This window comes from Lycium ferocissimum, chromosome 6 (assembly GCF_029784015.1).
Source record: "Lycium ferocissimum isolate CSIRO_LF1 chromosome 6, AGI_CSIRO_Lferr_CH_V1, whole genome shotgun sequence".
Lineage (NCBI taxonomy): Eukaryota > Viridiplantae > Streptophyta > Magnoliopsida > Solanales > Solanaceae > Lycium > Lycium ferocissimum.
This window is the reverse complement of record NC_081347.1, coordinates 4,715,829-4,729,807: the sequence shown is the minus strand read 5'-3', so window position 1 is coordinate 4,729,807 and position 13,979 is coordinate 4,715,829. Positions and strand designations below refer to the sequence as shown.

Genomic DNA, 13,979 nt, shown 5'->3' with positions numbered 1-13,979 from the left:
GTCGTAAGAAATTTTCTTATAAAAAGTTCTATTTGACAAAAGAACAAAGAGTTTGTTTGTATATCCATTTTATTTTTCCGGAATATTTTTTCACTTTTTTCACTTTATGGTGTTTAGCCATAAAATTTCCAAATAGAATTTAGAAAACAACCAAAACTTGTTTTTCACTTTTTTCACTTTTTCCATTTTCTGTTTTAGACCTCTACTTTTTTTTTTTTTCCGTTTACAATTTTTATCGCAAAAGGTTGTATGTGCTCAATTTTTACCCTAAAAGTTCATACAACTTTTTTCACTGGTCAGAGGCAACTTATGTTGCTCAGTTGCTCTCCACTCCAACAACATTGCACATCATGTGCTAAAAAGCTTCTAAAAGAAAAGAAGTAGGTGGGAATTTTGCAACAAAACCATATTTAGAGATGTTATATGTTTTGTGTACACCAGTAGATTGAAAGAAACCATCGGTTTTGAGCACTCCATAAGCTAATCTCAAGTATAATTGCTCTATTTCTCACCTTTGGTTATGTTTATTAATTGCTTTGGGTGGTTTTGCTAGTTTTTAGAAATTTGGGGTATAAATCATATTTCATGTTTTTTTAGGAAAAGTACATTTTAATAATCAAATATTATTTTTAAAAAGTATGGTCAAACACAACTCCAACTCCAACTTCAAAAATTCCATAAAAAGTGAAATTGTTTTTGGTTTTCATGGCCAAACGCCATAGTTTGGTTATTGAGTTTTTCATCTCCAAAAATTGTCAGCACCGACTTCATGGAAATTTCCACCGCAAAAGGTTGCAAAGAAAAGTATTTGATCTCCAACAACTTAAACACCAACCCACAATCTGATATTAGAATTGCTTAATAGTCACAAAACTTTTTTCTTTTTGATAATTGCCTCTTAATCATTGACGTTGGTTCAAATATTTTATTTGCAACTCATGTTCGTGCTTCATTTTCATCACAAAGCATCTTAGTGACTAATAACATGAGAACCTTGTACCCACCTTGGGCAGGCTTCATAGAAGCAGTAATGTGAATATTAAAAAGGTTATATTTTTATTAAAAGATGTACCACCTCACCAAACAAGTTGACAAAACTCAAAGGGCAATGCATACCTTCTTGATGTTTCATTGTCGAAAGTATGACGCCAACTTGTTAACAATCCGTATTTGAAACTCATTGGTTCAACTGATTTAAATTCGTCTTGGAAAGACAACTGAGGGAATAAAGCGCACCCTATTGAAAGATACTGCGTTCCTAACTTGAGCCCTATCGAAAGGTACTCTAGTCCCGGGCTCGAACGAGTTAGATATAACTATCTCACCGCACCCCTCGATGATATTACCCACTCTATCCCAAGATCTTAAAATTCTGAAAGTCCATAATTTTTGGAAATCAATAGAATCTAAATGAATTAACCATTTGGTATTTGAAATTCACTGTCTCAGACTAGTTTGAATTCGCATTAGGAAGGAACACTTATGTAGTAATGTGCTCCCTATTGAAAAGGTAATTCGTTCCGAAGGATCCAACCTTATTGAAAAGGTATTATGTTCTTAGGGCTCGAACGAGACCTCTGGTTAAGGATAGAAGGATAACAACCATCTTACCGCACCGTTCGATAATATTACCCGCTCTATCCAAGATCTTTAAATTCTGAAAATCCATAATTTTTGAAAATCAATAAATTTAATTGAATTATACCATATACCTTGTATGTTGGAACTGTGATTATATTTATTCTAGATGGATTTAGAATTTCATTCATGAAATACCAAATTATTTTGTTTTCAGAGAAAAATGGAGCTAATGTTATAGGATAAACAAACAAGAGAATGAAAAGGAACACAGTTTCTCAGTATGCAATTTCTTATATAAATGAAAACACATTTGTATAGCAAAGTAGGATTGTTCAATAACTGTACCGTTCAAGCTGTATTTATATTACAAAAGGTTCCTATTCAGGAGATGGTTCTCTCTTAAACATGGAAACTTTTCCTCATTATGAGGTCACCAACTTTTCGAAACAATGCTCTTCTTCTACTACTAGGATTCCTATCGCTATCTGAATCGTCGAAATGGTTATAATCCGGATTTGCATTCGGTTTAACTGCTTCATCTGCTAAGGCGGGTGAAGACACGTTTCTACGATGAGCTAGGGAATGTGGTGTACGAGGCTCAGACTTTGGTGTGACCGAGGTTGGATCAAATATTGACCCCTTAAGTGCCTCATCCTTTTCCAGATCCTCGACTTTTTCAAGTTTCAGCTCTCTAAGATCAACACTAAAAGTTTTCTCGACTTTATGATCCTCTTCACGTTCCTCGAACATTTCGCTAGGCACCTTGACATTGTTGTGAGATGTGGGCCCCTTGATCCTGAGGCGTTCGTTTTCTTTAGTGAGAAAATGCACGGCTTCTTCCTTCTCGGCTAGGCGATCTTTGAGTTGAGAATTTTCATCTCTAGCTAGGCCAGCTGCAGCTTTTGCTGCATTAGCTTCATTAATAGCCTGTTTCAATATGTCCCTCAATTTATATTTTTCCTCCTTGGCTGCTCTACTTGTATCCTCGGCTGCTTTAAGAGACTCGGCAAGCCTTTCTGTCTCGCGTTGAGCTAGAGTTCTTTCTTCTTCAGCTCTTTTTATGCAAGTGATGAATCCCATCTCTTTTCCGTTCCACGCCAAAAGTGACTCCTCGGTCTCTAATCTCAATCTCTCTGTTGTGTTTCTGTATAGGTCCGCTTCTTTTTTCGCCTCATCCAAGAGCTTTTGATACCTAGCCTCGGTGTTTCTAATCATCTCTTTCAATTTTCCCGCCTCCTCTTTCACTTGTTCTAACTCTAATTGAGTAGCACTAAGTTTCTCCTTGGCCTCGGAGGCTTCAGTAGCAACTTCCTTTAAAGCTAACGCTAAATCGTCCATTGCCTTTCTGCTTTTTTCTTCCGCCTCACTAGCCAACTTAAGTTCATTTTTAAGCAAGTTTATCTCGTCGTTCAAATTCTTAGCCTTAGACAGGGCAATTTTTTCTCGCTCTTGTGCATTAGCCACGTCCTCCTTTGCCAATGCAACTTCAGAGTTAAGGCTTTCAAGTTCCTTCCTCACAGAATTGGCAATCTCCCCATTGCTATAACCGTTAAAACGTCCGCTATTTCTCTTTGATGAAGCAGCCTCTATCGACTCAACTTTCTCGTGAAGTGAAGCCATCTCGACCTTGGCTTCTTCAAGTTCGATCTTAGCTCGTTCAAACTGCTTCGTCTGTGACTCAAACGAATCAAATATCTTCGACTCTGACAACTTCCGATTCTCCAATTCAACTTCCAATTCTTGAACTTTCTTCTTAAAAACAGACAATTGTTCTGTTGCTTTAACTTCAGATGCTTTCACATGATTCATCTCCTCTCTCAATCCTCCTAACATAGCGTCTTTTTCCGCTAACTTGACCTCATATTTCTTCGCCTTTTCGAGCTCCAACTTCAACGACTCGATATTCTTATCTTTAATCTTCATTTCTTCTTGTGTTTTAGACTGAAATTCCTTCAAAACCTTAAGTTCTGCAATTAGTTCCCCTGCCTTTTTAGGTGATAATCCTTCATTTAACTTCATATTAGCATCATTAACCAACTTTTTCATTTCTCTAAGTTCAAGAATGGCTCTATTTTTTTCACCTTCAACAAAATCTAATTGCTCTTTTGTCTCCCTTAACTCCTCCTCAACATGTCCCATCTGCTCTTTCATAAGCAAAACTCTGTTATTCACTTGATTCTACAAACACCAAAAATAAAAAAAAATAAAAAAAATCAACTTTTTAAACAAAACCAAATCACACCATAGATTAATAAAAACCAATTGAAAAAATTCCAATAAAATCAAAAAAAAAATAATAAATACCTCAAATAAATTGTCAACCTTGGAGGGTTTTCTTTCAAGAGTAACCAAGGCGTTTGAATCAATTTGACAGCCCAAAACATCACCTCTACAAAGCCTTGATGCAGAAATTGCTCTAGAAAATCTTGAAGAATGGCTCCTTTGTGCTAAATCATTGGGACCAGATCTACAAATCCTCCCAAAAACATCAAAAAAATTCAATCTTTAATTAAATCTCATGCACTCAAACATTAAAACAACAAAAAAATTCAATCTTTAATTAAATCTCATGCAAAATCAAGAAGAAAAAAAGAAGAAGACAAATTCAAGAGAAACCCATAAATGAAAACCTTAGGTTAGAAACGTTACATGAAAAAAAAAAATAACAGACAAATCCGAGAAAATCTCTCTACTTCAAAATGAATTATATACACATATACCACTTTAGATATATCGACACCCAAATAAAAATAAATCATTTATAATGATAATAACAAGGAAAAATATGACAAGTACCTTGATTTTGAACGTGACATTTTTGTAGGGTACGTGTTTGAATGCCCTTTTTTTCTCTTGGAAGATTCTTCGAAAAATCAGCACAAAAAAAATGAGAAAATTCAACCTTTTTTGTGCATACTAATACAAGTAATTTTTCAGTGTTTTTTGTACTTCTGAGAAAAAAGGTTTGTTTGAAAATATATGGTTTATGACAAAGTCCGAAGTTGGCGGGGGTTTTGTTTGGTAAAAATAATGTAACGGCAAAAGGTATATGAAAGAGAAATAGATTTTGTAAGAATGAGACAAAGTGAAAGTGACCTATAAAAGACTACTATTAGTAGAAGAAGAATAGAAGATTTTTGCAGACGTGGTAGCGGATCTGTGTAAATTGACTTAATTGCCCTTGACTAAAGTCAACTTTTTGAATTTAATGAGTTAATTAACATTTAGCACAACCCCCAACCAAGTTTTGTTCTAATTACATGAAGTGTTTAGAATGAACTCATTATTTGCGAGTTGAAGTTTGGACATAAAATATTGAGTTACAAATGGATACTATGTGAATTTCTAGTGAAATATGGAAATATTGATTTAAAAGCGTAATTCAAGTGATTTTTTTTTCTAAAAAAAAAAAAAAAAAAAAATCAACTTGAAAACACACAAATTTTCAACTTTAGCAAACTTCCACAAACTTTTTTCAACTTCAAAACTTGCATGTTCTAAATTTGTTTGCATATAATGATCGTATGAAGCGCTCAATCTCTGAATAAAAAAGAAAAATGAATACATAGTTTGTCTCCTGACCTTGTAACGAAAACTCCATACTCCCCCCTCGCCCCACCTCCACCCTTTAGAGGGTAATTTAGTCAATATGAAATGATTCACCATGACGCATGGAGTGAATAGTCAATATTCGACGTTAATTCAGATATCCATTAAGATCCTTTAAAATGGAATTTTTCATATATAGAAACTACGTAAAGAGTGTTATAATTTTTTCTTATTGTGTATTGACAAAAAATATATGAAATGGTTATAATCAAGGAAAAAATATTTAACTTCCCAAATGGTAAGAACTTACCCATAGCCGGTGTTTACACCAAACCAATGGCCACATGACATGTGTTTAAATATATACAATTATCATTTAGTCATGGTTAATTAATGTATATATTCACTTCATTAAATCATTTAACATGATAAATTGCATTAGTTTGGTGTAAACATTGATGCGGATAAATATTTACGCAAATATTACCTTTATTTGTGAGAGGAATAAAGGATTGACTAAAATATTTATGTTAATTCCTTTGAAAGATGCAAAAGCCAGGCACTCATAGGCTTTAATTAACCCCTGAAGCCATATAATATATTCAAGAGTCAAATTGCATGGACAACATTTTAAGATATTCTTTCATCATATTAATATGAGAAGACTTGCAACTTATAATATTTTTCATATAATTTTGAATAGCTAAATTTTAATTTAAAAATATTAAATTAATCTGACTCAATAGCTCCGAAGTTTAGTGAAATTGACTCTGAAGAAGCGAAACATTACCAGTAAAAGTAAACTGAGAGTATTTATAAGCTTCCGATTTCAGACATCTAAATCTAGAACAAATTTCGGGAAGTTTGTATAATTAATTGTAAATCAAATTTTGAATTTTTTGAGTTTATTATTAATTTATTAATAGTGGAGACATGGAGAATGCTTAGAAACTGAAAACGTCTGACTTTGTCTAGGGGCCGGCAAACATGACGTTGGAATTTGTTTCAACTAATTAATACTTCAACCCCTGGATTAATTTCAAATTAATGAATTATAATATCCAATAACTACTGTTAAGTATTGTAATTAATAAAATTTGTGAGCTTTGACCATACAATTGCCGTTATGCTACCTACTTCATTGGAAAATTATAAAAAAGAAAAGGTCAGAAAAAATCAATTTGAATAAATTTATTGTGGCGTCACGTTTATTGGAGGTTCTCCTTTATGATAGTGGGTCTTAAATTGTATTAATACTATATGATATGATATTATTTGAAATTTGTCGATATAGGCATAGCGCAAAGGCTTGATCCAATCCTTTATTTAGATAGAGTTGGGTTAAGATTTCTTTTAACCCATATAAAAGTGAGCTCAAAAAGCCTCTTCTTCCGCCGGCTACTCAAGGGTTGGCCGGGCAATTCTTGAGCTGAAAAGAATAATAAATTAATTAATTTTAAAAAAATATAAATAAATTAAACATAAAGATACAAAGTAATGAGAAAAAAGAATATACTTTCTATTAAGTAGTTATTAAAAACTGGAGTAATACTTTTTAGTCTTAGAATTTATATTATGTTTAATTTCTTTCGAACGCTAGTGATTAAAAATGATAATTTATATTTGTTCTCTTGAATTTTTTCTTCTATGATTTGGATTTGCGCAAGAATGGGTGGTAGAAGATTCTATTTCATATTGCAAAAGTTTGATGTTCAAATTATACCCAAAATCACTTAGAAAATGTTATTTCGGAAGACGAAAAAAACTTAAAATTGGCTACAATCTGTCCTAGCTCGCTTGGCCCGCTTAGGGTTATTTGGGCTACCATTTTGCAGTTCTTGATCAAAAAGTCGGCGTCTACTTCATTTAATTCTTTTTTTTTTTGGGGGGATGGGGGGGGTAGCCCATTTTAACACCTCTAATATTGACATATAATATACTAATAGAAACTACTTCAAAATTCTTCTTCTTCTTTTTTTGGCTTTATTTTCCACTTCTGATAATTATCTAATTATAGTCTGAACTCTCTCAACATTTTATTATAAGGGTCTGTTTTTATGCAGAATCGATTTATCATATTATATTTTACTTTTCTATAACATCATTCTATTTATAACGGTTGTGACATACATTATAGCGAAACACTCTTTGTAAAAAATTACCTCTTTATAACAGCCATACTCAAATATTTTATAATAATATTTTGTAAAAAATATATTATGTATAAAAATAAAATATTAAAATATTTATGGTAACCATCATTAATGTCATGAAGAGGCTCGACCTATTGCTACTTGGGGTGAGATGAACGAGTCAATTGTTAAGCTCTTAGACAAGCTTCAAGAAAACTATTGAATTCTCTATTTCTCTTTTGCTGAAAGTTTGGATAGAATCTTCGACACTTCAAGCATTATATTATCACTAAGAGACTGGAATTTATGAAACAACTTACAATTATCTTACGTCAAACTTGAAATATTTAAATTTGTAATTAATTTTGAATGCATATGTTCCTTAGATTTTAATTCTTTATCGGTACGGTACAACTAGGTATGAATTTATTACTAATTTATTAGTCTTTTCAATTTTTAATTAATGAAATATGAAAATCAATTGAGATTTTAAATTAACAAGTATTTTATTTTCGTTCATAACATAAAAGAGTAAATTAATTTTTTGCGTGCTTTTATTTATAGCAGCTAAACACCAAATACTAGTATACATGCATAACAACGCCTCAGTATAGCAGCCATGAGATTTTCAGACAAACACTTCCATTATCGTGAGGTTTTACTCTATATACAATGTAGTATTCCCTCTGATCCATTTACTTGTCATGTTTTTTTTTTTTTGGACGCCCCTTAAAAAAACATTAACTAAAAGTATAATTTGGAGTATCTTGTGCCTTTGTTAGGGAGCGTTTTACCCCTCAATGTAGGACTTCCTGGGATGATCCGTTCATTGAGTGGGAGAAAAAAAGCGAAGTGCATTGGCAAGGACTTAAATTTATCAATAAATTTCATTTAGACATTTGAACTATGTCTTGTTCTAATTGAACATTTGAACACTTGATCGAGTGTTCATATTTGTCACTTCCAGCTCAAATTTTGAATATTCTTTTACGCAAGCACATCAAAAGGTAGGGGTAAGGTCTGCGTAAGCTCTACCCTCTCAAGACCTCACTTGGTGGGATTATACTGGGTATGTTGTTGTTGTTGCGTGTTCTCAAGCATCCATTACGTAGATAATTAAGTTAACGACTTAAAATATTTCGCCTCCTTTAATTATACGCACTAGCCTCAATAAGCGGTAAAAACCCCATGCTAAGGCCAATGTGTATAATTAACGGAGGTAACATATTTTATGTGGTAAACTACTCTACATAATAGACGCTTTAGAACGCATGCAAAAAATTTCCAAAAACTACAAAATATCTAGTAGGAATATTTTATCATGTGTTCAAGTGTTTAATTGAAACTGACCATAAGTTAAATGTCCAAATAAAATTTACTAACATTAAGAGACCGTCCATATATTCAGCCAAACCAAAAACAACTATTAACAACTTTCTAGGACTAATGCTCTTTACTATGGTAATGTTGGAGAGGTTGCCCCTTTTTAATAGGAAATAACACTAGTGATTCTTTTGTACACTTTTTGGGTTGAAAGAGAACGAGAGACCATTAACACAATAACTTTTGCACGCACATTGGTGTTTTGATGAGGTTTATAAATAGGGAAAAGGACACAAATGGCCGGTGGGGTGAAACTAATCCTACCTCTAACCCAATTTTTTCAAATTCAAATTATACCCACTAAACTAATTTCATTCATTAGCCAAAACTTAAATAAGATAATTTTCAAATAAAAACCCAAACACAAAAATGTTTGAGGAGATTTTTATATATAATATGTGTCATTTGTGTATAAAATATGTATCGACTTATCCGTAATGTATAGAACCGTATAAAATATGAATCACTAAGTTATGTATCATTTTTGTATATAATATGTATCATTTGTGTATATAATGTGTATCGGCACAAAGGCAAGCGCCCCGTATAGAATAGAAAATTGTATCATTTTTGTATATAATATATATCATTTTTTCTATATAAAGTGTATATATAATTGCAGCATGTGTATATAAATCGTATCGATCTTGTATAGAAAGTGTACCATACATATAAAAATGTATAATAGAAACCGTATCATTGTGGTATATAATATGTATCACTATCGTATATGTAAAAAAAAAATATCATATCATTATTGTATAATATGTGTATAATAAATGTATAATTAACGTATAATTAATGTAAAATAAATGTATGATTAATTCCAGATATGTATATAAACCGTATAATTCTTGTATATAAAGTGTATATATAATTCCAACATATGTATATATCTTTGTAGTGACCCTTTAGTGGCGACTAAGTCGCCACAAAAGTTTTTTTTTTTCTAAGCGTTGGGTACATTCGGGCCTTGGCATTATTTTGGGCCGACCGACCATTTTTTGGCATTATTTTGGGCCGAACGGACACCTAGTGAAATTAAGCCCAAACAGTGATTAAATGTAGGATTAGTTTGACTGAGTGGACACACAGTGTCCTTTTCCCTTATAAATAGGGGTAAACAACTACTATATTTGATTGCTAAAACAGATCGAACCTTTGTTACATATTGTCATAATAAAAAAATAAAAAAAAAGCTTTATCAAGTACTTAAATATTATAAAAGGACAAACAAGAAAATTAAAACTTACTGTAATTACTTTTTTTTTTTTTTTTTACTGTAATTACTAAGAATTAGGCAAGTTGAGTTATGACCCGCTTTTAAGTCTGTTTTAGCCCTACGCATTTCAACCAAATAACTCGACCAGCCTTTACTAACTGAACACTTTTTAATCCACTCAAATTTTTACAGTCTCTGTGAGTCCCGATCAGTGGCGGATCTAGCATGCTAGGTGGGGGTTCCATTGAACTCCCAACTTTCGACACGAAGCATAAATTTATGTGTAAAAATTTATTAAAACTGCAATAAATAGTAGACATGAACCCATAACTTTTAAAATACGACGGGTTTACACCAAAAATCTTAAGGTTGAACCCATAGAGTTTAAATCCTGAATCCGCCTCTGATCCCGATACCCCGCTCAACCCCTGTTCACATTTATCACTCCTGCTCAGAGTGATGTCGGCTGAAGCAAAACAGTCGTGAATCTAAGCCATAATGAAGATTTAAAAGAACACCAACTATTTATTACTATAAAAGTTCATCAAACTAGTCTATTTTACACTTAACGGAGATAAAACAAAATAGATAATTAAGAAAAGGTTGTTTCCATCTATTTCAGCTATGAAAATAAGGAAATTTCGCCTATACAGAAACTGTTATCTCGTGGCCCGTGGGTGATGAAAAGAATGTCACTATTATTGTACTTTAAAAAAAAAAAATTACTAATAATAATTTGTAACATGAAGAAAGCAGCTCGAAATTACACAAACGAATAGTAATACTAATTACTAAGTAATGAGAACCATATTTATTATTTATACGGTCATCACACAATTTAGTGCTCCAATTTCGGAGAGATCAAACTTTCTGTATAAAAATATTGTCCTGAATGGTACGTGCATATATATCATCACAATCTACAGGCCATATTCGATTGCTTAATTCAAATGCTCCATTGGATGTCCTATATACCATTCTTCCCGAATTTGTGCAACAACTAAGCAACACTTCATCATCTGATAACTTGTACATTGGTGTGATTGTACAAATCCCATTACTTGGTATGGTGAGTAATTTCGTCCAAGAATCCTCTATACCATAGTTTTCATGATCCATAAATTAAAAGTGTTGTTGTCGTTATAACAAACACAAAGCATTCCTCCTAATACTGATACGCCCGTATGATTTCTTATAACCTTCTCTGGTATCGGTATCTCTCTGTAGATCTCACCTGAAATATTAAATGAAACTACACATAACCTTGATGAAATGCTCCGTGTAAGAATGCCAAACAATCCATATTAGACCTGAATAATAAGCCATTCGTCATATATGGGATTTCATCAATTTTTCTCCGGGAGCCATCTTTTTTTAGTACGAGAATTTCATTGGGATCATTGGTATAATCATCAAACCTTAGGACTTTATAATCATCCATAGTAGAGTCATATCCTAATCCGAAAATGGAAGATTCCTTTGGTGGCAGTTCTGAATGGGAGAGTACTATTGACTTTCTTATGGCGGGGTTCCACAACAATAATATTGACGACTCTTCATCACGATTACTCCAAATTTCGATGAGAAACAAGCCATCACAACTACAATAAACTCTACCATGATATGGTTTAAAGTTTAAAGGCCAATCAAGTCATTGTATATCCTTAACAAGCTGAACCTGTGACAAAGAAGAAGAATAAAAGTAAAAAGTATCATCACAACATGCTTGGCCAATAAGCATTTTTCGGAAATTTTGATTCTTGGTATGATTTAAAGTAAGGTTCAGAGATTAATTTCTTCCAATATTTCTAACGCCGACATTAGTGGCGGTAATGATGGCAATGGTGGTCTAGGGGAAGAAAATTTCGGTAGTGGAAGAGGGGAGGAGTAAAATGATTAGTGTGATGAGGTGGCATGCCACGTGGCATCCTCCTCATCAAATGTCAGTGCCACGTAGGATTAGATGTCCACGTAGGATTAGATGTCCAAGGAGTGTATTGCAGTATCCAAAGTAAAATTTGTAGGGGTATATTTAAACCCAAAGAATGAGAAGGGATATATTTGGCCCTTTTCCATTTTTTATTGTGTCTGATTACTCATCTTTTATTACGATCAGATTCACAAAGAAAAAAAAAGACACTTAGAAACTTAAAAACAACAAGAACTAGTAAAATAAATCAATAGTTATCCTAGTAGAAGAAAACAAAACAAAAGGCATAAATGAAAATAGTTGAACATAAGGGTTTTATTTCACTTAAAGATCAAATTCCCAAATTCATTAACAGCCAATTTTTTTTTTTTGCACCATCATTTTCTATTTTTTTTTTTCATAAATCTTAAGTTTGTATCTCCTTTGTAAATTTTCTAATCCCTTTTTTTCTTAAATCTTAAATCTAAAGTTTGTATCTCCTGGCAATTTTTGCGTTTGGACCCCAGAAAAGTCCATTTGGCAAAATGTTGATGCCTCATATGATGTGGCATAGGAGACCCAATATAAAATTTTCCGTAATAGATCTAGTTGATAATTCCAAATCTTGTTTTCATAAAAAAGATAAATAAATCTTGACTTATTACCCAAAATTATTGAACTATGTTGCATCATTAATTACTTATTATACAATTTCTAGAGGATGAAAAGAATGTTAAAAATGATAAAAGAACAAAAAATAGAACAAATTCAACTGTAAAGGACAAAAGGAAAATCAGATCTATTACTATTAAATTTAGTGTTTTAAAAGGCAGTTTCAGGACTCGCCTCGGGACTCGCTCTAGGGCGAAGCACTGGCAAAATACTCTGAGGCTCACGTTCGGGGCTTAGTTCCTGTGAGGCTTCGTCCTAAGCGCCCGACTGTACCCTAAACACACCTAACGCCCAACGCTCGGGGCTCGCCTAACAGTTCTTAACACAAATTATATGTTAAATTCCTTAATTAAAATCGTAGACCCTCATAATTATTTAACAAATGAATGATTCTTAATAATTTTTCATCTATATAAATAAGAAGATCGGGTGTAACTCAAATAACAAGTCGTAGTAATGCATATTTACTATTTGAGAAAATTGTGAGGGTGAATATCACTTAATATTTTTTAAAAAAATACCATATTTGATTTGTACATTTTCACTTGTCATAGGTTTTTTGTCCTACGTATCAAATTTATCATATTTTAGTATTTCGCCAATTGAAAGTAATTTTAATTTTGTTCATGAAGGAGGTACGTTTTAATTATATCGATAAAGTTTATTGATATAAAATGAATAGTATGATAGTAATATTGTTTTAAGAAATTGTGATTTTTTCATTGTTTGAAAATTAAGATGTTAGAGTTGATATGTATTCCATAATAGCTTTTATTTCATTGTATTGTTTATACTTGTAAAATTATGTTATATATAATTACAAGTTGTAAACAGGGGTGGCTAGAGGGCGAGGCTAGTAAAGCTTTTGCTTTAGGCCCCAAAAAATTTTATCGATGAATTTTTATGGTTTAAATTTCTCTTAGATATATTGAAGATTGTAAAGGGAGTACAAAATATATATAACAAAAGAAAGAAAAAACATTATCTATGTATTAAGAGCAATATTTAAAACTTTGAACTAAACTACTCAAATCTTCATATTATTAAATAAAGTTTTTACAATAATATCCTAGGTAATTTCTTTAAAACTCATGGCTAATTTCTTATTGACTTGAATTGATCCACACTATTATAAATACTAATATTACTATATGACGTAAAAGACAACAAGTATGAAAAATAAAAAAGGCAACATTTTTTTTTTATGTATTACCTATTTAAAAATATTTATTGTAATTATATTATTTTTTGAAAAACAAAAAAACAAAAATCTATGGGGCTTACGCCTCTCCAAGGCAAATGTAAAATGCCACGTCTTTCGCCCCCGCCGTTTAAAGCAAATATTTTTGCATATTTTTTTTTGGCTAAATACTAATTTTTCATTCAACCAAAATATTCAGTACAAAACAACTAACTCTATTGGGACTCAGAGTTAGATCTCAATTTAGCTATTTCCTATACATTTGCTAAACAAAAAGAGACTAGCAGCATTTAGTCATTTGTATATTTTATATTCTTTGAGGAGTAAAAA

General features: G+C 32.1%; 1 protein-coding gene across 1 annotated transcript; it reads right to left on the bottom strand.

Annotated features, from left to right (window-relative positions):
* Positions 1-1,852: 1,852 nt before the first annotated feature.
* LOC132059013 (putative WEB family protein At1g65010, chloroplastic) lies at positions 1,853-4,604 on the bottom strand. Its single transcript, XM_059451471.1, has 3 exons — positions 4,378-4,604; positions 3,886-4,048; positions 1,853-3,759 (listed from the first exon to the last, which is right to left on the bottom strand). Exons 1-3 carry the CDS (start codon positions 4,395-4,397, stop codon positions 1,981-1,983), a joined length of 1,962 nt encoding a protein of 653 aa, XP_059307454.1. The 5' UTR covers positions 4,398-4,604; the 3' UTR covers positions 1,853-1,980.
* Between the last annotated feature and the right edge of the window lie 9,375 nt (positions 4,605-13,979).

Bases quoted from the DNA above. Each gene is read 5' to 3' on its own strand.
- LOC132059013 (XM_059451471.1), bottom strand. From the start codon at position 4,397: ATGTCACGTTCAAAATCAAG. The intron at 4,049-4,377 runs GTACTTGTCATA...GAGGATTTGTAG, and splicing joins ATGTCACGTTCAAAATCAAG to ATCTGGTCCCAATGATTTAG. The intron at 3,760-3,885 runs GTATTTATTATT...TGGTGTTTGTAG, and splicing joins AGGTTGACAATTTATTTGAG to AATCAAGTGAATAACAGAGT.